Genomic DNA, 26,129 nt, shown 5'->3' with positions numbered 1-26,129 from the left:
ATGTTGAAAATATTTTAAAGATGAAACTGAATAAAAATAAAAAAAAATAAATAAAAAAAAAAAACACAGGAGAGAATCTTGGACGGAAGCATAGCCGGACAGACCGTGTGACATGTCATGTTTGTGTCGGAAAGTCAAGTCAACACAAGAGTCAGCATAGTAACCACAGCTGATTTGCTCCCTCCCAACGCTCTTGTTCGACTCCTAAAGTAGGACATAGCTCGACACAGCTGACTAACGTGCAGTATTATTGTCAAAGGTGAGGTGACGGACTAATCTCTGTCTCACTTTTTCCAGCCTGGCTACTCAATGCCATAGAAAGAACTGCTCCAGAATCTTGTAGAAAGATTTGAAATGCAGGCTCACAGTGCTGCATCCTCATAGGAGACTGCAGAGGTAATCAATTTTACTGGTGCAGCACAGGAAGCTCCACTTTTACTGGTTCAGCGAGCTCAAAATAGCCATAAAAACGCATGTGACACACAGCACAACAATGAATTATGAATGTAAATGGAGCACCTTTACGACGACAAGCCTCTCGTCTTTTTTTTTCTTCTTGTCTGTGGTCACTTCGTCCGACAATATCTACGTTCTAATATTAGAATACATTTGAGTGGTCCCGCATCTGTTAGCTATTCCCCTGAGGTTAGCAAGCAGCAACCAAGTTATGTATTTGCAGCATAGTAAAAACATGAAGGCTGATTGGCAAGCTACCAGCAACACGTAGTGATCTGTAATTGTCCGAAAATGTGACAATATATCGAATAAGTGAAAAATTGTGATACTTTGTAGCCAAAAAACCTTATTAATATGCTCTCACCTACAATCGATAAATCGTGTTAAAAAGATGTCACTGTTTAAAACAAAAATCTAAACCTTCCATTAGTACAGTGTCTACGTTAGCTAACTGGCTGCCATTAATGGTGCTAGACAAAAGTGAAAAATCGTGATACTTTGTAGCCAAAAAAACGTTTTTTTTTTTATATGCTGCCACCTTGAAACGGTACATCGTTTTAAAAAGATGTCACTGTTTACACAAAATTAAATAAATTTTGCATTAGAATAGTGTCTACGTTAGCTAACTGTCTGCCAATGATGGCGCTCAACATCCAATTAATTTTGACTGGAATTGACGTCTAACGCTGTAAATGGCACTGAAACCAGAGCATTCAAGGCCAGGCTTGTTGGCATTTACAGGACACTTACTGCTCATTTAAGGGCATTTACATGTTACTCCCTGTTGATTTTGAGTTAATTCCTATTCATTTGGGGATATTCTTGAGTCACTTCCTTCTCAGTCACCCAAAATCAACAGGAAGTGACCCGTAAATGCCCCAAAATCATACAATAATACCTGACTGCAACCAACAGCCGCTACAAACTACGCCCTCGTTGCTCCAAACCACGCCCATATGATGCTACGTTGCTACAAACTACGGCCACATGATGCTACACCGTTAGCGTCTGATGCTTCTCATAGCTATCACATGTATATAGAACTAGATGCGAAATGACGGACTCGGCGGCGCTAGTAAAAAGCCGCCATCTTAAAGCAGTAGACTTCTCAGTAGTGTTTTTTTCGTCAACGATGACGATAACGAAAATATTTCGTCAACGAACAATTTTTTTCATGACGAAGTCATGATGACACACTGAAAACGTGTCTTGGGAGACTAAAACATAACGAGATGGATGCCAGTTGTCGTCTAACGACACGAGAACGAGATGAAAATTTGCCATAATTTTCATCATAAATTCACAATGTGTGTTATTTTCTTGTTGTATTTGTAGTTGACATGCATTTACCAGTATTTGGTCGTGTCACTCATGTGACGTGCTGCGCCTCCAACACACACGCTAACTCACCGGCCCATTCCAGGCTCCTTTTGTGAAACATGTGTCAGGTGCTGCTTGGAAAGTTTTGCCATAGACTTCATCATGTATTGACGGGTCAGATCGGTCACGCACTGCGCCTCGCATTCAAGCAGGGGGCCGCCCACATCAAGAGGAGCTATTCACAAACACGCACGCAGCGAACTAACGCCGTACGAAAGCTGTATCACATACGAAAAGGGAAGATCGTCTCAAGAGTGATTTGTTCGAGGATTCAAGGTAATTATTATATTTTTTGTACCATAAATGCATTTTGAAACGTTGTGAAAAAAATCAATGGGAGAAATTCGCCACTACAGCAATGGCATAATAGTTCGCAATATTTACGTAAAATAAGTGCTAACTGCATGTTTTTTTGTTTTTTTTTTGTTTTTAACCAAGAATCGAGACTGTTTTACGTCCATATCTATTCTAATTCAGGGATTTAAGCATTTATTCACAAGAATTTTCCCCAGAAAAGCTCAGTTTACATCCGGCGGTCACTAGCTACATTCACTAACAGACTAGCATTGTACTCAGACAGTTTCACAAAAGAAATGCTCACTGCACATTTTTTTTTGCTTTTAAACAAGAATCGGGACTGTTTTACGTCCATATCTATAAAGAATTCAGGGATTGAAGCATTTATTCACAAGAATTTTCAACGAAAAAAGCTCCTTGTCTGTGATTCCACACTGTCAGCTTTGATGGCCTCGCCAACAATGCAGGCCGCCTGTTTATGGGCCCCGCGTCCCGTCAATACATTATGAAGTCTATGGTTTTGCCATGTTGCTTTAGCCTTTAAAGGTCTGTACTGAGTGATCATCACACACTAAACTAACTTGTAGCGTTAGCATAGCTTTTGCGTTAGCATTTAGCTGTCTTCTTACACTCTTGGAAAAAAATTTATATACAATTCGTGGCGTCCAGCTGAGTTTAACTGATTACAAATAATGTGCTGTTTTCCGGCAGAGTCTGTATTATAATCATCATGAAAATGTTGATATACTTGTAGACTCTACAATGATGTGCTCGTCTGTCATCTTCATTCAAAATTGTTGAAAACCTTTTATTTATTTAATCATGGATTTAACACATTTTGAAATGACTAAAATATGACTAAGACTAATAAGTATTTCCATCCAAAAGACTAATACTAAGACAATAAAATGGCTGCCAAAAACAACACTGCTTCTCAGGAAGCCTCTGTTGTTGCTAACCTAAGGTGAGTCACTTTTTAACTAAAATACTCCTAAATCGGCAAAATTGTGACTTGAATATATCATTAAATGATCAAACAGTTTAAAACTCACTTGTCGAAAGTAGAGAGATTGGAAATAAAGCAATAATCCAATAACGGGAGCCATTTTAACAACTTTAACGGTTGATTCACAACATTAAATGACTACCAAACATAGCAAACGTTACAATCTAGTTATTGCAATATCCGCAATACCCCAGCGTCTAGTTAGGTTTAGGACAAAAAGAATTGGGCTAGGGCCTATTGTCCCAAAAACCCTTTGAACTTCACATAGTACAGTAAACGAATTCTTCGTGCCACCGTATCAACAGCAGCCGTGGTTTGGAGGGACGTGGTTTGTAGCGGCTGCAGTCAGAACCTTCTCAAAGGATAAGGAAATGACCGGAAATCAATAGGAATGACGTGAAATGCCCCAAAATGAACTCGTTGCCTGGCATTGGCTTCCACTGTTGCTACCAAAATCTTCCAATGGCAGTGAAAGAGCTAATCTCACCAATACTACACGACGGCTCAATTTGAGGCTAAATTCCCACTCACACGTGAGCTAATCCCCCAAAAAGGATTAATAACATCAATGGCAATTGGGGTTTTTTCCCAACTCGCAACAGGAACAAGGAGGGGAAACATGAGTAATCTGAACGTAAGCCCTCAGGAAGCTTATTTCATTCTCCCTCTGACTCCGTAGCAGGACGGAGGCCTTCCTCGCTTTTCCTGTGCAGGCGAACATCTGCCCTCGCCTTCGCTGACGTGGAGCTCCGTCTACAGTTTCTACTTGGAGCACACCCATTCCCTCACAAAAACTGACTGACCTCCACCTTCGTGAATCACGATACTAATTCGGCTAGATTTACAAATGTTCTAGATTGGATTTCTTGACTGAATGCCAAGAAAATGACGTCAACGTAGCTCGGGAGGAAGCCGGACAAAAGGGAGTGAGTCGACGTCTCGTGATTGTTTTCACAGTGAATACTGAAACTGACTGCAGGGCAAATACGCGTATCACAAGTCCAAAGGTTTACTAACAGCACATATGGCGTACTTTTTTTTTTTTTTTTTTAAAGTACTATCACTCCAAAAACTTGTCCAAAGTTCCAAGAAGGGCTGCCACAAATAATTTTTGTTAGTCGATTATCACTGATTATTTTTGCAATGGGTCTATTATCGGCTCATATAAAAATAACATGCTAGTTACTGTTTTATTACTCTGGTCTTAACAGTTTAGCTGGAAATGGAACTAAAAACGATGCACTGAAAATTTTGGGCAATGAATAGGGGTGGGAACCTTTGGGTACCTCACAATACGATACGATTTGCGATACAAGGCTCACAATAATGATCTCACGATATTGCGATACAACATGGGTCAGGAAATCATTCTTGAACAGTGGTTCTTAACTCATTTGCTCCCAAAAATGTATGAATACGTTCTATTTTCAATTGTTATACGTCTTTTACGTTTTTTTTTTTTTTTTACAAGAGACATCTCTGGGTTCTGATTCAATTTAGCTCAAACGCGCAAAGCTGAAAATCCATTTTAAAGCAATAAAACTGGCCAATGGATGGCAGTAGCGCATTTGGTAAGACCCCCAACCCGATTCAACAGCAACGAACGGCCGGGCCGCACCGCCGGGACACCCCTGGAAGACGACCGAATGGAGAACAAACTAGAGGACGCCTGGGATGCCAGGGGCTAGACGACCGAGCAGAACGACCGGGACCACCAGTGCAGCTGACGATGCCGTTGAGTCCATGCTGCTCGCTGAGCAGACCCCGCAGAGACTCCAAAAAATCCATCGTTATGAGACAAGCAGCGATGAGGGAAAAGTTTACCCGGCTGTCGCGGCCACAACAGCGTCATCTCTCCGTTAGTTATGAGTAAATAAAGTGTTACTTTGCTATCAAAAGCTCTATTTGTCTTGTTGTTTATGTTATTTTGTAAAAGGAAAACATTCAGATGTTTGGGATGTAACTAAAGCAAAAAACAGCTGTGTTAAAGTCAAAGCTATGTTTGAAATGTATGCTTTCACAAAAAGCTCAATTTCTCTTGTTTCATTAGAAATTGGAAAATTGCTCAAACTAAGCTATTTTCTAATGCTGATTTCTAAAGAATGGAAAAAGATATGAACTTACTTTTTTTCCCATTAAAAGAAGAGAGAGAGTCTAATCTTTCTTTTGGTGGGTTCAATGTTTATATAGCAATAGAACAGAACTTTCTGTGGGCCTTGCACAATCAGTCAAAATCCAGTAAAACGGCCGGGAGCGAAGGGAGTTGCATCGGTGAAAATGGCTGGGAGTGAATGAGTTAATAGTAGTAGTGGTGTGTTTTTCATAATATCCTATTTGATCATATATTGTTTAAGTACAGTTCTTTATTACCAAGGGTTCTTCTTGTTCTAATGTTGACGAACTTGAGCTGTGGCTGTGGGTTTAGTCTATAAGTTGTATTTATTTCTATTTAAACTATTTCAATCATTTCCTCTTTGTTATTTACTTTAACAATATATTCATGCTGATTTTCAAATTTGCAAATATATTGTGATAAATAAATAATACTGTTCAATGGAAAAAAGTTTTTTTTAACCCATACATCTCAAAATAACATTTTAGAGTTATAATTGCAATAACGTAATACCGTGAAACCGTGTTATTTTGGCTTAAGGTTACCATACAGTCAGAATCTCATATAGACACATGCCTAGTCGATATGTGCCCTGCAGTGGGTGCTCCTACATTTTATGCTGGTCCACCTTAAGAATTTTTTTCCCCCAATACCATTTAGGCCTAATTCCAAACAGATCTATTTAAGTTATCTGATGAAAATTCCTCTAGTTTTAATATCGCAATATAACTTTTTTTTTTCGGTATCGGATCAGGATTCGGCAGATTCTCAAAATCAGGTGACTCAGGTGCAAAAATATGCTATCGGGACATCCCTAATCAATATACTTGGAGCCATACTGCTCCAAAAAAAAAAAATCATGGGGAAAATAATAATAATAACATTTATTGTTTTCCCACTTTGATTGTTTTCCAAAATAAAAATGATAATGAATATTTGCTATTGAGAGGCTTTAAAAAAGCAGATTGCGACTATTTGCAGGTCAAGAATACCGAAAAAAATTTACTTTGAAAAATAGCTCTCAATCACTTAGTTGATTCCTCGTGGCAGTTGGCAGACATAATAGCAAAAGACAAAAATGGGTTCGACATCCACGATTACTGGATATGTACACCGAAATGACTCTGCATGTGATGTTATCAGGAATGCGACACACCAAAAATGGTAGGCGCGCTAGATAAACAGAAACATTCTTTGCTGGTGTCTCCTCTCGGAGTTGTCGTCTTGTAAAAATAGCGAATGAAAGACAAAAAAGAGGATCCCGACCTGGTTTTGTTTTTACAGTTTGGTGTGCACGCAGAGCTTTGAAAGGCATTTGTTTGATAATCCCAAAATAACTGAGTTTATACATAACTGTGGTTGTGACGTACTGTTGTATAATGTATGATTAAAGAAACAGATTTTTTTTCCTAAACAGGATTACTGTCAACTAATCAATTATCAAGTTAGTCTTAATTATTTTAACAGTTGATTAAGTATTTGACTGCCATTGAAATGTGAATGTTGGCAGTAAATACCATAATTTTTGGACTATAAAAGGTGCGTCTGACTTTAAGCCGCAACCCACCAAATTTGACACAAAAACGACATTTGTTCATAGATAAGCCATACTGGACTATAAGCTGCAGATGTCCTCACTGTATTATGGCATATTTACAGCGGCATCATTAATACTGTCATTAGACAAAATGAACAACCATGAAGCTTTGAACCAATCGGCTGCAAAGCTTCAATGCTTCAAGAAGCTTCATTTGGCCATCAATGCTACATTGGGGACAGTCAACCTCTGCTGCCATCTGCTGTCGACACTGCTGTCATCCAACATGCCACCTAGCATGCATTGCAGCGCTACAGATGTAAATAACATTTAAAATTCATGTTCTGTGCTAATTATTTCTTCAGTTACTGTTCCAGTTGTTTCATTAAGTGCTAGTTATGGTATTTGGTGACACTTTATGTGACAGTGGTGCCATAAGACCATCATAATTATGACATGACACTGCCATGAGCATTAATGAATGCTTATGACAGATGTCATTTTGTGTCATCCGGCAAATTATCTCACTTTTGATTGAATGTAAAAGATCCAAACTGGACATAAATGGAGTTGATGACATAATTTGCCGTATGACACTCACTCATAGGTTAATCTGATTGATAATTTTGGGATTAAACATTGAAACTGAAAGAGTCATCTATTGTTGCGATTAATTGATGAAGTTGAAAGCTTAATCTACCAGTTAAATTTGCGATTAATCAATTTCCAAGGTAATCTATGTACTCGAGCGCTGTCCTGAAACAGGATTATTGGCAGTAAATGACTTCATCGTAGATTAATCCGTCTAATAATTTTTTACTCAATTGAGCTCAGTTAGATTGGACCATAGGACGTCCATCGCCGTCAATCGTGTAAAATGAGTTCAAAACACCCCATTTTTCTGATTGATGTTCCCCTTGACATCTCCGCCAAACGCGTAACATGGCAACGGTGATCATGATAATGCTCGTCTGCTGAAAACATGGGGGAGGGATGACAGGGATGTCCTCCAGGTCAAGGGGAGATGTTGATCTCCATCTTCATTAATCAAGTTTTCCATTAAACCTTCTTGATCGAAGCCATTTTGAAACCACTGTCCATGTGAGATGTTCCTGCACGCCCGATAAGGACCATTGCAGTATTTTTTGCTGATCTACTAGTAAACGATGACACCAATAAAGCCACGTAGGACTTTCCACACCCAAATTATAACATATAAACCCGAATAATTCGACTTCGCAACATGACCTAATTTAAATTCAGCGTACTCACATTTATCCGTCAGTGTCAGTTTCTCTTCGAAATGCTGCCCAAGCTCTTTATAATCCATTGTGTCCATTCAGGCGGATTGCAGTGACTTTCCAGATGCTGTCATTCCTCACGAGTATCCCGAGTACAGGAGCTGCAACTCCCGGTCCAGATTCAGCCAAACACGCCCTTTGGAAAAATCCAGCAGGAATGGTGAAGCGACAGAAAACAGGCAAAGTTGTTTAAAGACGCTGAAAACGACGAAGAACTACCGATTGTTTAACATATACAAAGTGACGCGAGTGTTTAGATAATATATTATTAATTGGAGTTGAAAGGGTGGACGTGTATTGTGTGGAAAATCCACAGCGGGACTAAAACGTCTCAGTATTGCCAACCACAAATTAGTCAATTCATGGAGTGACCTTTAACTTCTGGTTCAGGTTTTCGCGATAAAAGCTAGTACTAGCGGCTAATTTGGACAAAACACATTGTATTATTAATTGTAAAATGAAAATAAATACGTATATTGTTACTAAGTATTAAATCATAAAATACAAACATGCGAATTGTTGTACGTTCAACAACTTTATATGACAGTTATTTTATTCTGAAAGTAAACTAAATTTTCCGGTCATTGTTCAAGGACGCTACATGCTAACTTTACGTAGTTGCGAAAACCGCATGTCGGAAATCTGGACTTTACCATGCGCTAAAACGATAAACGAAATTATTATTTAAACCTTCGTATACGTTTAACATTTTCTTTTGACTAATAAAGTCGTCACTATATTTATCGTGTGTTTTAATTAGTTTGTAGCGTCGTGGAAAAATAGTTTTGTTCTCTTAACTCAGAGAATGGTTTGACCCATCAGATGATTTGGAGCAGCTGAAAACAGGGTGACTTGACAAGTCTGGGTAATTACAATAACCAGGGCTAAAGTTAGCTGTAACGCTAGAATTGTGTAACACTTTTACAATATTTTAACGTTTACGGTCATAAAGAATGGTAAACGAACTGCTTTAATCATTTGGACGCTAAGTGAATCCTAATGTGAAGCCATTTTTCAGTCTAAATATAAAGTGACAACTAATTATCTGCCATGTCAGTGACATAATTGGGATGACAAGCTTATTAATTATTAATATATTTCCATTACATTAAAGAAGAAAAAAAATCAAAAGCAGGATGTTGTTTTTGTGTGTGTGACATAAGTCACAACCAAGTCATGTGTTGCAAACAAAGCAGAGAAAAGGCCATTTTTTCATGAATATAACCTGCAGGAGTCAATGTGAAAAACAACAAGCAGATTACAGTAAACATTTCAGTCAGAATTGTGAACTGTATCTGAGGACGGCGAGTATACAAGAAGCTAAGCAGGAACAAATGCGTGTCTGTACTCAAAAGATGCCGAAAGGGATTTGCGGCCCTGTAAAGAAAAAAAATCCCTTGAGGCCTAACCACATCAATGCCGCAAATTGTAAATATTATTTTTTCATAGGGGCCTTGATAATTGTCAGCACTTTTACTCAATTCTTTGTTGAAAAATAAAGGTGAATGATCATGTTTCGGGAAGTGCTCAAAATTAACAGGACCTGACCTGACCTCTCATCCTGTTGATTTTGGTGTAATTCCATGTCACTTTCTGTTGACGTCATGTCAGAGATGAATAGTAACGAGTTACATTTTACTTGAGTAACCTTTTGAGAAAAATGTACTTCTTAGATCAGTTTTGCCACCCAATACTTTTTATTTTTACCGTAATTCCCGGACTATAAGCCACCGCTTTTTTCCTTCATTTTGAATCCTGCAGCTTATAGTCCAGTACGTCTTATTTGTTGATTTATTAGTGTTAATAGGTAACACTTTATTTGACAGCGGTGTCATAAGATTGTCATAAGACCATGCTAATTATGACATGACACTATAATGGGCATTACTGAATGCTTATGACATATGTCATTAAGTGTCATCTGGCAAATTATGTCACTAACCCCATTTATGTCCTGCTCAGATGTTTTATATCCATTCAAAAGTTAAATAATTTGCCTGATCACACAAAAGGACTTCTGTCATAAGAATTCATTAATGGTTATGGCAGTGTCATGTCATAATTATAAATGGTAAATGGTGTTATACTTATATAGCGCTTTTCCACCTTTCAAGGCGCTCAAAGCGCTTTACACTATATTGCCAATGGTCTTATGACAGTCTTTTGGTGCCACCATCAAATAAAGTGTTACCAAATACCATATCTAGCAATTAATGAACCAACTGGAACAGTAAGTGAAGAAATAATTAGCACAGAACATGAGTTTTAAATGTTATTTACATCTGTAGTGCTGCAATCCATGCTAGGAGGCATGTTGGACGACAACAGTGTTGACAGCAGGTGGCAGCAGAGGTTGACTGTCTCCCCCAAGGGAGCAGTGATGGCCTAATGAAGCTTCTTGAAGCAATGAAGCTTTTCAGCCAATTGGTTCAAAGCTTCATGGAGGTTCATTTGGTCTTATGACAGTCGTCTGAAGCCGCTGTCAAACAAAGTGTTACCGGTTAATATCTTTTGGTGTAAATATCCCATAATACATACGGCTGCGGCTTATCTATAAACAAATGCCATTCTCGTGCCAAATTTGGTGGGTGGCGGCTAATAGTCAGGTGCGCCTTGTAGTGCAATAATTACGGTACTTGAGTAGATTTTTAAAGAAGAGACAATATTCTTACTCCGCTACTTTGGGCTGGACTATAGTCGTTACATTATTCCTCTATATCCTCCATATTGACTTTATTTTTGCCAGTGATGCCGACAGTGGTTGTCTCAGTTTCACCAATAAGACGTCGCAACAATAATCACATGACTGCTTCAAATCAGAGGTAAATGTTTTTTCTCCACTAGAGGGCACATATACTCTTTGGACGTGTGACGTTTCATAGTGTTGTTCTTGTCTGAATTTGATAACTTTTCTGTCATCTTTTTGGCCTAATAAGGTCATGTAATAGATTACAGTACAGTATAATAATAGTTATATAGATGACGTTGTGTTGAGGAAAAAAATATACTACTAAAGAAAACTGATATTGTCTGCAGTTACTCACAATGTTACTAATTACTTGAGTATTCTTTTCAACGAACACTTTTTTTACTTGTACTTGAGTAAATTTTTGATGACTACCTTTACTTGAGTAATATTATTTAGAAGTAAAACTACTCTTACTTGAGTACCCACCGCTGCTTCATGTTGATTTTGGAGCACTTCCAGGGCACCTGGAAAGGACCCAAAAGTGCCCTAAAATGAACAGAATGTGACCTCACTTCCTTTTTTATTAACTTGGCCATGACTCCAGGTCACCAGCAGTTAATTTTGGGACAATTCCAGGTCACTTCCTGTTTATTTAAATGCTGTTGTTTTTTTTCAAATATGTCAAATTGCCTTTAGCATTCTCACAGTGAAGAGAGATATTCAAGGTATACTGTTAAAGCAAACAAATTCTTCCACGGATTGCATCTAATCTTTTCCTAAAAAGCAACATCAGTGTGACCAAAAACAGTGTTTCTACTGTGCTTTCCGGAGAGGGAGTACATGTCCACACTTGTCTGCAACAGACCGTAACTCATGGGCGGATCAGAAAGAGTCTCCCACCATTCCACAGAGACATAATTGCACTTCCACCACATAAAAAAGCAACACAAAAAGAGTCCAACTTGAGATGGACTCCGGTACTAGTCATCGGAATCCGCCTTTTGACTGCAGGGCACATTTGAGAAAAGGGAGCTGGTTATGAAAACCTCCTTTCATTGTTAAAATCCCCTAAACTCAAAAGAGCGGAGGAGGTACAGTATATATATGTAGTGAACGCATGAGGTCATAATCTGAATATATCTACAGCTGCTGCTGTGCGGGAGTCTGCAGTTGTTATGAAGAAGGGGAAAAATCTGAATAATTTTGTGAGCAGATGACAGTATGCTATAAACGGGATCGCATCATAGTTGCCAATATGGGAAAAAAAACTGTTAGGCCATTTTTATCACAATTTAATATACTTTAAAAAAAAATAAGGATGAAAAAAAGTTTTTTTTCATTAACAGTTTTCTACTGCACCACATGTTTGTGTTGTGTGGTGATTTATCACCACCCACATTTGCTAGTAGCCATTCAATATCATAGATTTAGGAAGTATCAGTGCTGTAGTGTTAGTGTAATTGAATTTTTTTGATGGGGTGGGGTCCATTCATTGTTTTATTAGTACACCATATGTTTGTGTTGTGTGGTGATTTATCACCACCCAGATTTGCTAGTAGCCATTCAATATCATTGATTCAAAAAGTATCAGTACCATAGTTAATTTAATTTTTTAAATGGGGGGAAAAAAGAAATTTATTCATTGTTTTATTAGTAGACCATATGTTTGTGTTGTGTGGTGATTTATCACCTAACAGATTTGCTAGTAGACATTCAATATCATTTATTTAAGAAGTATCAGTACCGTAGTTAGTGTAATTTAATTTTTTTGATGGGGGAAAAAGAAATGTATTCACTGTTTTATTAGAACAGCATATGTTTGTGTTGTACGGTGACTTATCACCACCCAGATTTGCTTGTAGCCATTCAATATTGTTGATTTTAAGAAATATCAGTATCATAGTTAAACTGATTTTTTTTTATGGGGCGGAGAAATTAATTATTTGTTTTATGAGTACACCATATGTTTGTGTTGTGTGGTGATTTACCACCACCCAAATTTGTTAGTAGCCAATCAATAATATTGAATTAAGAAGTATTAGTACCGCAGTTAATGTAATTAAATCTATTTGATGGGGAAAAAAAGGAATTAATTCATTATTTTATCAGTACACCATATGTTTGTGTTGTGTGGCAATTTATCACCACCCAGATTTGCTAGTAGCCATTCAATATCATTGATTTAAGATGTATCAGTGCCGTAGAGTTAAGGTAATTTAATTTATTTGATGGCGGGGGGATTCCTTCATTTTTTTATTTGTACACCATGTGTTTGTGTTGTGTGGTGATTTATCGCCACCCAGATTTGTTAGTAGCCATTCATTATCATTAACTTAAGAAGTATCACTACTGTACTTAGTGTAATTTGAACATTTTATGGAGGAGCGGGGAGAAATTAATTCATTGTTTTATTAGTACACCATATGTTTGTGTTGTGTGGTGATTTATCGCCACCCATATTTGCTACTAACCATTCAATATTATTGATTTTAAGAAGTATCACTACCGTAGTTATTGTAATTTAATTTTTTTTTGATGGGGGGGGGGTTCATTCATTGTTTTATTAGTAAACCATATATTTGTGTTGTGTGGTGATTTATCACCACCCAGGTTTGTTAGTAGCCATTCAATATCATCGATTTAAGAAGTATCAGTACCACAGAGTTAATGTAATTGAAATTTGTTGGTGGGGGGGAGGGATTGTTTTATCAGTACATCATATGTTTGTGTTGTGCAGTAATTTATCACACCTTAGATTTGCTAAAGGGCGTTCTGAATGGTGTAAAAAGTTGGACTTTGCTGTAGTTCACAATCTGACACCAATAAAAGGATTCGACTGATGTGTCCATTTGCCGGCCTCATGCCCACTTAGTCACATTGCACACATAGAGTCAGACTCCATGCCCTCTAGCAGTTGGCACTCTGGTGTCATCACAAGTGCTCAGCTGTTCCAGAGGCAGACCGCCTGTGCCATGAATGAGAACCTTAGTTAATATAAAACTACAGTATGCTATGTGTACTGTGCAGTCTGAACAGCCATATGTAACACCACATCACCCAATGTCCAATATTCATTTACATGCAATATGCTATGTGCAATACTTACTTACGTGCATTATTAACATGCACTATGCCACTTACAAACTGCTGCTACTTAACTTCGATTCACACATTCTATGTGCAATACTTATTTACGTGCAATATTCAATGCCTTCGCTGTAAAACTGGTGCTACTTCACTTCGATTATTTGCCCTGCCTCTATTTCTATTCTGTACTTACAGAAGGGTGGTTTTCTTCTTGCGTGCAAGGGCCTCATGTGGACTGCTCACTTTTATACCTGGAACCTTACAGTTCAACCCTGGATTGTGGGATAACCTGAAATACAACAAATTGAAGATTAATTTTATTTTTGGGTGTATTATAGCGAACCCTCCCGGAGCAAATACTGTCTAAATTACTGCTGGGCAATTTCAAAATTTAGATTAAAGATTCAAACAAATATTTAGCACGATTTCAGTGATTAGCCGTAGCATAGCTTAGCTTATTTTGAACAGAGACAAATGTGAATGGTTTTTAAGTGGTTTATTACAGCCCAGGCAAGGTAAACTTTGAAGATAACACACATCTTCTACAGTGAATTACAATGTACATTTCATTTTTCGAACACCTGCTAGCTTATTACAAAAACAACATTGAAACCGAAATAAAAAATGTGAAAATTCATAATTTTTTGGGAATAAAAGTGGAAATTTTAATCTATTCCAGTTATATAAACTAAATAACTTCATCATTAGCATTCTCTAGAGTGGTTAAAATAAAACAAAGCTAAGATTTCAGCTAATTTATATATGATTTTGAACTCAATTGACTCCCATTGACCGTCCATCAATAATTAACACATTCACTAATTCCCCGTCATTAAATAGTCCCCAAATCTTTTTACGGTCCTTTAGCGCCATCTGTCGGCCTTACAGACAAATTTATGCGTCGCTACGAGCTCTCCCGCCGCCACACTTTTTGTTTTCCCATATTGCTCGATCCATCATGGCGATGCACGCGAAGGCTACTCCGCCGCAGATTCCGGACACCCGGCGGGAGCTTGCCGAACTGGTCAAGAGGAAACAAGAACTAGCTGTACGTTTGTTAAAAAATGTTCTTTAAGCTCGCGAACCGGCCTTACGGTAAATTAAAATGTTAATAAAATTTCAGCCGCGGTGTTCACTGCTAGCGGGCCTTGTTAAGTGCGAGGCTAAAAACGGCTCCGTGTCTCGCACTGCTTCTTTGGCTAATATTTGCGCACATTTTGCTACTTTAACCGTGTTTTGTGTACATTACGTTCCAAGTTGTCGTTTTAAACCTACACACACTTTGCAAGATGCTCCAGTACGTTCCATTTGCCTGCAACAGCCAAGTTTTTTTGTGTGCTAACTAGCCAGCAGCTGGATATTCCGCCTTGGGATCGAGTTCTCGCGTGAATATAATTTCAAAACGTCATCAGACCTCGACATACACGCTTCAAACACCCAAGCGTGTTTAAAACGTAAACGTTTGGGCTTCAATTGCTGTCGGGGTTTAATTTCACTTCATTAAACATTTACATCTTTGTTTATAGAGAAAAATTGCGGTGTGCAGTAAAAGTTAAACAATTGATATACTAAAAAAATTGCATAACAATGGTTTAGCTGTACTGTAAGTGTAATAATTTGATTAAAATATCGCACAAAACATTGTTTCACACTGGAACATGTGCAATTTAACACTGTCACAGTTGCATTAGTCACACTTTTAACTCATTCGCTGCCATTGACGATGCTGTACATCCAGCCATCCATCTGCAAATGAGTTTATCACTAGTAGACATCTATTCCAGTCAGCTACTAGTGATAACTAGTAGACATCTAGTCCAGTCAGCTACTAGTGATAACAGCATAAGGGTGATTGAACCCGACCTCAGTGGCGCTGAAATGTTTTTTTTTTTTTTTTTTTTTTTTTTTTTTTTAACAATATATGACAACTACAAAGTATAAACTGAGGATAGAGTTGCAATTATTTTACACAAACAGTCTCCAGTGCTACCCAAGCTTGTAAAATTAATATATGGCGGAAAACACAGACAAGGCTGAAAAAGCAGTTTCTGCTCTTGCACCCCTCTTTAAAATAAACTGCTGTATTTTAAGCCAAAAGAACTGTTATGTTTGATAGAACAATATGTCTATATGCTGCCATAGCAGACTCATGGCGCATTAAGTCCCCGAACTATTTTTCATTTGTCCATTTTACCCTGAAAACACCTGTTTACAGACATTGCGCAACCGCTTTTGTTTCAACCGAGCCATAAAAAGAAGTAATCGTATTTATTATTCGATATGTCTAATTTTTAGCTTAGAATCATTAACTAATTGGCTCCTAAAAACGTATAAATACGTTCTATTTTTAATTGTTTCAGTGTCCCAAAAACTTATTTATAAGTCTTACGTTTTTTTTCACAAGAGAAATCTCCAGTTTCTGATGCAAGTTCACTCCAAAGCACAACGCTCAAAATCCATTTTAAAGCAATAAAACTGGCCACTGTAGGGCAGTAGCGCATTTGGTAAGAACTCATATCGAACCTTGAAAGGAAATTAATGAAGAGAAATAGTCAGGAAATGGAAGTTGGAAGAAGTAAGAAGCGTGAGAAAAATGTGGAGTTCCCTAGGTGAATTCTGTTATGAGGTAGTGGTCACTACAGAACACTACAAAAGAAAGATAAAAAAAAAATCTATCTTGATGAGACAGACAGGCAGTGATGAGGGGAAAATTTACCCCATCTGCCGATACAGCTGCAGCCACAACAGCATCATCTCTCAGTTAAATAGATTAGTTATGTGTAAATAAATTGTTACTTTGCTATCAAAAGCTCTATTTGTCTTGTTGTTTATGTTATTTTGTAGAAGGAAAATATTATTCAGATGTTTGGGATGTCACAAAAGCAAAAAATAGCTATGTTAAAGTCAAAGTTATGTTTGAAATGTATGCTTTTACAAAAAGCTCAATTTCTCTTTTTTTTTTCATCAGAAATTGGAAAATTGCTCAAACTAAGCTATTTTCAAATGCTGATGTCTAAAGAATGGAAATAGATATGAACTTACTTTTTTTTTCCTGCTGAAAGAAAGTCTAATCTTTCTTTTGGTGGGTTCCATGTTTATTTAGCAAAAGAACAGAATTTTCTGTGGGCCTTGCAAAATCAGTCAAAATCCAGTAAAACGGCCGGGAGCGAAGGGGGTTGCTCCGGTAAAAATGGCTGGAAGTGAATGAGTTAATTGATGTCTAATATTTAGTTTAAAAAAAAAAAATCGACTTTAAAAAAAATTATTCACTCGAATATTTTAAACTTTAAAATAGATTACATCACAATGAAAAAAATTGCGTCTGTAAAAAAGTCACGGATATCTACCACATAACTATCGCTTAATTGTATTTTCGTTACTGTCGCATTTCCCCAATATTTTACATGATAATCGATCTAAACAAAGAAAAATTGAAAAAAATGTTTAAAAGGGTAAATATATGAAAATGAAAATCTCGACCACTCCATGATTTCTGCGTTTTCTGCATCGCGACCCTTGTTATATTACCACGTTTCACCCGTAAAATCCCCCAAAAATCTGGCTGTGGCCATTCGCAGCTGTTTCTTGACACTCGGAGATACATACTACATGGAGTTTTTGGATCGAAAAGAGGTAAATAAGCGATAATATCTCGTTAAAATCATGGCGTCTTTTATTATGCTCTTGCGTGCTCTCACCTCCAGTTAGGGTTTTGCTGTTTAAAAAATCCCTCCTGTTCAAAATTTTTTCCCCCCAGACAATTGAGATTTTAAGCTTTCCAACATGCATTTAGGACAATTTTGAAAGTTGGCCAAATTGGGGGTCTCAGAGTGGAACTTCAAGTCACCTGAGTGTTTTCCGCCATATGTGTTAACGTATGTATTTCCCCCTGACGATATAGGAGACGCTTGTGAATTTGGAACGACAAATATACGCCTTTGAAGGCAGTTACCTAGAAGACACTCAAATGTACGGCAACATCATCCGAGGATGGGACCGATACCTAACTAACCAAAAGTAAGTGCACAGAATTATGTTATTTGTAGCTAATTTGTACAAGAATACTAATCTAAGTGATTCTCGCAGGAACTCCAACAGCAAGACGGACAGAAGAAATCGAAAATTTAAAGAGGCAGAGCGTCTTTTCAGCAAGTCGTCAGTTACATCGGTTGCTGTAAGTCCACACGTGTCCTGTATTTTATGACAGAACTTCAAATTAAATCTTTATTTTGATCGGCAGGCGGTTTGCGCACTAGGCGGGATCCCAGATCACATGAACGAAAAACGTAAGAGAAGAAAACGTGAAGTTTTCATGTACGTGCGCTGAGATTTGGGTTCTTATCAGGCGAGGCAGGCAGCGGCACGGAAAGCGACGCGTCTCCGGATCTCCAGAATCAAGAAAATGAGCCCAGTCAGGAAGACACGGAAGATGTGGATTCGGCCTTGCAGGACTTGAAACCTCAAAAAGCTGCGTCTTCCTCTTCATCTGGCAGCCATCATGGAAGTCATAAGAAGAGGAAGAACAAAAATAGGCACAGGTATATACAAAATGATTTTTGATCGTTGAAAATTTGAATGTTTGCTGGTATCGAGCTAAGATTAATCACCAATAAAGCAAAAAGTAATATTATATTGATTTCTGTAGTCCTGAAAGCGTATCTTTTTTAATGTTATATATATATATATATATATATATATATATATATAATACTCTGCTAGCCAAAAGTATTGTCAGATAATGCTCAATTTCTCCAAGAAAATGATTGCAATTACAAATGCTGTGGTAGCAATATCTTCATTTATTTTGCCTGCAATGAAAAACACAAAAGAGAATGGAGAAAAAAATGATTTTACACAAAACTCCAAAAAATGGCCAGACAAAAGTATTGGTACCCTTTGAAAAATCATGTGATGCTTCTCTAATTTGTGTAATTAACAGCACTTGTTACTTACCTGTGGCACAACAGGTGGTGGCAATAACTAAATCACACTTGCAGCCAGTTAAAATGGATTAAAGTTGACTCAACCTCTGTCCTGTGTCCTTGTGTGTACCACATTGAGCATGGAGAAAAGAAAGAAGACCAAAGAACTGTCTGAGGACTTGAGAAGCAAAATTGTGAGGAAGCATGGGCAATCTCAAGGCTACAAGTCCATCTCCAAAGACCTGAATGTTCCTGTGTCGACCGTGCGCAGTGTCATCAATAAGTGTAAAGCCCATGGCACTGTGGTTAACCTCCCTAGATGTGGACGGGAAAAAAAAATTGACGAGAGATTTCAACGAAAGATTGTGCGGATGGTGGATAAAGAACCTCGACTAACATCCAAACAAGTTAAAGCTGTCCTGCGGTCCAAGGGTACAACAGTGTCAACCCGTACTATCCGTCGGCATCTGAATGAAAAGGGACTCTGTGGTTCGATACCCAGGAAGACCCCCACTCATGACCCAGAGACATAAGAAAGTTTGCCAAAACTTACTTGAGAACACCAAAAACGTTTTGGAAGAATGTTCTCTGGTCAAATTGAGACAAAAGTAAAGCTTTTTGAGAAAAGGCATCAAGATAGAGTTTACAGGGGGGAAAAAACGAGGTCTTCAAAGAAAAGGACACGGTCCCCACAGTCAAACATGGCGGAGGTTCCCTGATGTTTTGGGGTTGTGTTGCTGCCTCTGGCACTGGACTGCTTGACCGTGCACATGGCATTATGAAATCTGAGGACTACCAACAAATTTTGCAGTGTGATGTAGGGCCCAGTGTCTCCCAATGACCCCAAAACACACTTCAAAAAGCACGAGAAAAGGGTTTGAGGGAAAGTACTGGAGACTTCTAAAGTGGCCAGCAAAGAGTCCAGACCTGAATCCAATAGAACACCTTTGGAGAGATCTGAAAATTGCAGTTTGGAGAAGGCACCCTTAAAATCTCGGAGAACTGAAGCACTTGGCCAAAGAAGAATGGTCTAAAATTCCAGCAGAGCATTGTAAGAAACTCATTGGTGGATACCGGAAGCGGTTGTTCGCAGTTATTTTGTGTAAAGGTTGTGCTACTAAGTATTAGGCTGAGGGTGCCAATACTTTTATCCGGCCATTTTTTGGAGTTTTGTGTAAAATGATTTTATTTTTTCATTCTCTTTTGTGTTTTTTCATTGCAAGCAAAATAAATGAAGATATTACGACCAAAGCATTTATAATTGCAATCATTTTCTGGGAGAAATTGAGCATTGTCTGACAGAATTGTAAGGGTGCCGATACTTTTGGCCAGCAGTGTATGTTAGCGCTTCAGCTATAGATTATTTTAGTGTTCGATTAATTGATGAACTATTAGTTCGAAAAATCGAGTAATTGGATAAGGAACATAAAAAATTGAAATACCTGAGCTGAGCCTCACATGGTATTAAAAATAAATAAGGATCTAAGTACAACAAAAGAACAATTGGCTAACTTACATAGCAAAAGTCCGTTAGTTTCAATGCAACAAAACTTTTTTTTTTTTTTTTTTTTTTTTTATATATATAAAACACAATGCTCATAACAAATTGTTTAAACACTATCTCACAAAAACGGCTAAATATAACTATAAATTACAAATGCATAAAAAATGAGCTCAAACAAAAACTTAGCTTATGTTGGTCTTAACTGGGAGCAGCAGGATTCAACCATGTGAAATGAGTGATATCATATTCACTGTTGCCACTAGAGGGCAGTGTAGCCATCCAAATAAGTAAAAGCTTAATGCAAACACTTTCAAAACAAATCATTACAATGCCACTTTAATTAAACGGATACTCGAAGCAGCAAAATTTAATTTGAATCTTTTTTCAAATCGAATTACTCCAGTTAATCGATTCATCGTTGCAGGACTAATATATTGTCACACCAAAAATGATGTGGCGGGATTGCTCTGGCCCCTCGTCCTCAGGTGTGACACCTGCGATATAGAAAATTGGGTTAATTTACCGTAATTTTCGCACTATAAGACGCACCTGACTATAAGCCGATACCCACCAAATTTGGCACGAAAACAGAATTTGCTCATAGATAAGCCGCACTGGACTATTAGCCGCAGCTGTCCTCACTGTGTAATGGGATATTTACACCAAAAGATATTAACCGGTAACACTTTATTTGACAGCAGCATCATACGACTGTCATAGGATCAAATAAACCAGCATGAAGCTTTGCAGCTAATTAGTTCAAAGCTTTATTTCTTCAAGAAGGTTCATTTGGCCATCACTGCTCCCTTGGGGGGGACAGTAGACCTCTGCTGCTACCTGCTGTCAACACTGTTGTCGTCCAACATGCCTCCTAGCATGCTTTGCAGCACCACAGATGTAAATAGCAATCAAAATTCATGCTCTGTGCTAATTATTTCTTCAGTTACTGTTCCAGTTGTTTCATTAATGGCTAGTTATGGTATTTGGTCACACTTGTTTGACAGTGGCGCCTTATGACTGTCATTATACAATCATAATTATGACATAACATTGTCATGAGCATTTATGAATGATTATGACAGATGTCATTTAGTGTTATGTGGCAAATTATCTCACTTTGGAATGGATGTAAAACATCCTAGCTGGACATAAATGGAGTTAGTGACATAATTTGCCGGATGACACTTAATGACATAAGCACTCAGTAACGCCCATGATAGTGTCATATCATAATTATGATGGTCTTATGACAGTCTTATGACGCCACTGTCAAATAAAGTGTTACCTATTAACCCCCCAAAAAATCAACAAATAAGCTGCTCTTGACTATAAGCCGCAGGATTCAAAATGAAGGAAAAAAGTAGCAGCTTATAGTCCGAAAATTACGGTATATTGATTTTTATAGTCCTGAGAGCTATTTTTTAAATCCTAAAATATGTATTTATGCATTATCAATATTTTAAAAAAACAAAATGGATAAAAATTAGTAAATATTCAGATATTTGTAGTCCTCAATGAAAGCAGATGACCCAACAAAGTGACTAAAATATCAGTTCAAATGCATTGGACGGATATCGCAGTCAATGGCAACCGAAGAGTTTTATGAAATCCAACAACCGCACATAAACTTTTTGAGAACATAACATAAAATGCAAAAACAAACAAACAAAAAAAATCTTGTCTGCTGTAGTACCAATAGTAACCTGTAGAGGCGCCGCTTAGCCACAGAGCCATTGCGACCAGCCTAAATAATTTCCAATTCCCCCTTCTGCTTATTCGCAACTTCCTCCTCTCGCAATTAACACCGCGTCAACGCGTTGTTTTACTCTATTGTGTTCATGTCAGGGTTCCGACTATCAACTAACAGCTGCTGATCTTTTCCCCCCTCCCCTGTTGTAACGCTGACTCCTCCCCCTTTCCCCCTTAGCCCTTCTGCCATGTTTGATTATGACTTTGAGTAAGTTCTGAATTTTACTTCCTGCACGTGGTCTTTTCTAGCGTTCCGGTAATGCTGCATGTCTTTGAATGCTCCGGCACCCCCCTCATCTCTCATTGCTTGCTAACGGGGGGACTGGCGCCACTTCTTCTCATGTCTGGTGCGCTTGTTCAAAGCTGTGCTGTTCTTGTAAAATGATGAGCTGGCTGCAAGTTTGCGAATAATTAACTGGAAAATAATTGAGAGTTTTTGCAGTGGTTTTGGTTTTTAGGCTTCCTCATGGTACAGTAGTGGCACTGCTTTTTGTCATTGCTAGCTAAAGTTGATTCAGTGTTCTACTTGTAGCTAAACCCATCATCTATTTTTTTTTTTTTGACGCAGGTTCGACATGAAAGTGAACAAGAAACCGAGAGCTGTAAGTATTTTAACACTGTTATCTGGTTTGTTAAATCCCATAATCATTTTAAGCCTTAGGAAGTATTTATGGCCATTTAAAAAAAAAAATAAATAAATAAACTTCAGGATTAATATATATATATATATATATATATATATATATATATATATATATATTTCATGAAATAAAAATTGGATGGAGGTACATACTATTTTATTTAAAAAAAGAAAAAAAGAAATTACTAGTAATCTATCTGGTAATTTAATGACCAAGAATTTGCTTAAGATTATTAATAATTATTAGATGATTTTTAAATTATTATATTTCATATTTTCTATTTTTTCTATTCTGGATAAATCTACACATGAGAAAAGTACGAAAATTAAATTTAAAAAAAAATCTGAAATATACTCTTGACCCCAAAAAACGTATTAATTACAAAATATTTTTAATTGATGATATGTCAATTTTTGATATTTTTATTAATACAGTTATACGTGAATACAATTAAATTGATCAAATTAAAAATAATAAAAAATTCTTCAGTGATTTTAAAAACTTACAGTGCGTATGACAGGATTAAAAAAAAAAAAGAGTTATTATATGTGAATTACAATCATATTTTGAGACAATTCGACTATTTGGCAAAGCGCAGATGACGAGAAATTAGCCTTTTAATCTGCCGTTTAGCCCTGCCTGCAATTATAGCGCTCTCGCGTCCCCATATGGAGGATGACGTCGGCAGGGTCATAATTTCATCTGATTTAGAATTTGGCCCATTGAGGGGGAATTGTTCAGAACGAGGAAAATGCGACAAAGGGAGCAGCAAAGTGACATTGTTCAATCTCGCTACTCCAATATTGGTGCAGAATATTCTTTTTGCCCAAGTATTTTTCCCCAATGCTAAGTCAGTGGTATGGTCATGACAAATGGAATACTGTATGAAATATTTTAAAAATCATTTATTCAGTACGACATGGCAAAATTACTTCATAATGGTCAAAACTGTCGTCTTCACTGTCGAGATATTATGCCATCGGAGTTAGTCCGGCTTTTGTCATTTCCCTGCAAACAAACCAGGAGACGTGACAGCTAGCCGACATGCTAACCCGAACAGAGTGACGTCTCAAAGTCTAATTTTCGCTTTTCGAAGCGAAAAATCACACAGAACTACCCGGGATCATATCACACGGCGGCGGGGTTGTCGATTGTCTCCGCTGATCAGCAAACCGCCCGGCGGCGAGCAAGTTACAGCTTGTCGTTCCCCTGCTGCGGGCAGGAGAGCTCGTTTGCGGGGAAGCAGCTGGAGAATGACCGCCGGACAAACCAGCTGATGTCAGAGGAACGCGTAGCTGCCACATGGTCAACACGAATATGCCGTAAATTATTGCTTAACTACACGGCGAAGACGTAAACGGTGACAGAGTGGCGTGCAGTTCTTGTGTGCAGCTAACAAGGCAGGATGTGTCTGAGAACTTTTTTACATATCCGTTCATGATCAAACGTGAGTAAATATTCCTTAAAGAGTATTTGTCGTGTTTACTTTTTGATCGCTGTATTCACGGCCATTTTAACACAAAATTGCAATTTCTGATGGGGTTGAAAATTGGACAGAACTAGAAGAGGCCAAAAAGCCAAGTGTAGTGCTCTCCCGGCAGGCACGCGAAGGACCGAGGGGTCCGACAAGCCGCCGGTCGTCGGCCGAGTGACATTCTCGGTGGACAAAGAGCATTGTCAGCCACAAAATTTAAGCCACCGTCGTATTAAAACGTGTGCCATGATCCTAGTATGTGACATAATACAAAACACTGTTTACTCACTTACTCTTAAGTCCAATGCTCCCACAGTTGTCGCACACTTGTGTTGGCCGTTCTCGGGGTGAACGGTGACTTTTTGTAACCCAAAAAGGGTCACACCCCTCTCCCTGGTGCAGCTACAAAACCCTGCAGCCGTTTGGCTTGTGTGATGCGAAAAATAAATGAATTAATCCGCAAAATAGGCTGAATCCGCAGTCCATCTGCATGCTATAAGGCAATTCTGTATTGTGAGATGTTGACCCAGCTGACGTCACATTTGCATTCGTCCTCAACTCGAGACTGGAGCCGGAAGTCACTCATTTTCATGGTGCGGGATTCAAAAATTGAATAAAATAACGATCGCTTCCACACACATCCACGTCCATTTCATTCAAGAGCATAAAATACCGCGTAAAATATGAAATACACATGCTTTTTGGTGACATACGCACTTTGTTTTACTATTGATAGATTTTTATTCAAATGTATATTTTGATAAAATGTTAATAAACATGGATTGATTGAAAATAAAATGAAATTAATACAAAATACAAAAGTGCTATTTCATAGCATTTAAAGGGTTAATTTTCCCTCTGTTTGCAGGAATATTCCACCTAAGAAAGACAAATTCAAGACCCTACAAGAGAAATAAGACTTTGTGAACTTTGTACACCTTTTATTTTTCAGTGTACCATTCAAAACATTCCCTGGCTTTCAAACGTCCCGCATGTTTTTTTCCACAACATTTTTGTATAGTGTTTAAAAAAACAAAAACAAAGACTATTTATTTAGTAGGCAATCATCTTATATTCCCTTTTTTGTGAACGTCACATTGTTGTGGATCCCCTTTTATCTGTATTATTTTTATGTCATGGTGTTTTTTTCAAGAAAATAAAATGCCAGTGATGTCGGTATATTTTTTTTTAATCAAATGTCATGTTTTTATTTGCAATTATGGAGGGGGAAAAAACTTTTCAGAGTGAGAAAACTATTAAAACATATTGATTTGCATTGACAAATGAATTATAATGAATGAATATATACGTGTTTTAAGATGAAGATTGTTGAGTATGTTCAAGTTACTTTTAGTTTGAGCTATATGTCTGATGTAGTACTAAGACTGACCTGCGAGAGGCAGCATAGCGCCATAGAGCGTCCAGACTGTCTAAAATACAAAGAAACAAGTTAGATGTAAACGAAATGGAAGCTAAGCTAAATGTGTGCTCTTTTTAGCTTCACTGACTGACAAGAATATCTTTTTAAGGGAAGACAGTCCAAAACAGTAACTTAAAACTGTTGAAATTCACACATTAACATAGGCTAATACATAAGACAGAAACAATACTGCTAGCAAAAGCAGGAGTGAACGCAAAATGCTGCTAAATCACTTAAAATGTTATGATAGTCCAAGACGAAATCTTTACTTCAGTTTTGAAGTATCATGATGAGAATTTCGAGCAATGTGCTAATTTAAAGGCCATTTTTTTGACAAAAAGTTGTAGTCATAAACGAAATGGAAGTTAGGCTGATTGTTTTGTTACAAAATCGCTTTAAAATTTTAGGAGATGTAAAACAAAGGCAAGTATACAAAGTACAACCGAAGAAGAGTTGGCTAAGTTGTTTAGCAGAAATTGATAGCTTAAATGCTATAAAATGTTAACTTTTTTTTTTTACAATGCTTTTAACAAGTCATTGGAACACATTTTAC

At 37.6% G+C, this 26,129-nt stretch overlaps 2 protein-coding genes across 9 annotated transcripts in view; one reads left to right on the top strand and one right to left on the bottom strand.

Moving 5' to 3' along the window:
- The window catches only part of LOC130910377 (MAP7 domain-containing protein 1-like), a 53,582-nt gene extending 38,366 nt beyond the window's left edge, over positions 1-15,216 (bottom strand). For 4 of the 7 annotated variants that reach the window (XM_057827606.1, XM_057827608.1, XM_057827604.1 and 1 more), the window contains exon 1: positions 8,062-8,436. In XM_057827606.1, coding sequence (XP_057683589.1) covers positions 8,062-8,128 — 67 coding nt within the window. In that variant the 5' untranslated portion in view covers positions 8,129-8,436. Of the gene's footprint in view, positions 1-8,061; positions 8,438-14,059; positions 14,156-15,147 lie in introns of those variants that run through there. The other 3 variants (XM_057827605.1, XM_057827602.1, XM_057827603.1) reach the window with 2 other exon arrangements.
- On the top strand, positions 14,747-25,335 carry meaf6 (MYST/Esa1-associated factor 6). Of its 2 annotated transcripts, XM_057827609.1 has the most exons (8): positions 14,747-14,914; positions 17,768-17,883; positions 17,953-18,040; positions 18,107-18,152; positions 18,212-18,404; positions 22,220-22,249; positions 22,610-22,643; positions 25,025-25,335. In XM_057827609.1, exons 1-8 carry the CDS (start codon positions 14,825-14,827, stop codon positions 25,037-25,039), a joined length of 612 nt encoding a protein of 203 aa, XP_057683592.1. In that variant the 5' UTR covers positions 14,747-14,824; the 3' UTR covers positions 25,040-25,335. The 2 variants fall into 2 exon arrangements, with proteins under 2 accessions (XP_057683592.1, XP_057683593.1); XM_057827610.1 differs by lacking the exon at positions 22,220-22,249.
- The last annotated feature ends 794 nt before the right edge of the window (positions 25,336-26,129 follow it).

This window comes from Corythoichthys intestinalis, chromosome 22, assembly GCF_030265065.1.
Source record: "Corythoichthys intestinalis isolate RoL2023-P3 chromosome 22, ASM3026506v1, whole genome shotgun sequence".
Lineage (NCBI taxonomy): Eukaryota > Metazoa > Chordata > Actinopteri > Syngnathiformes > Syngnathidae > Corythoichthys > Corythoichthys intestinalis.
The sequence above is the reverse complement of the archived record's forward strand: the minus strand, read 5'-3'. Positions and strand labels throughout refer to the sequence as shown.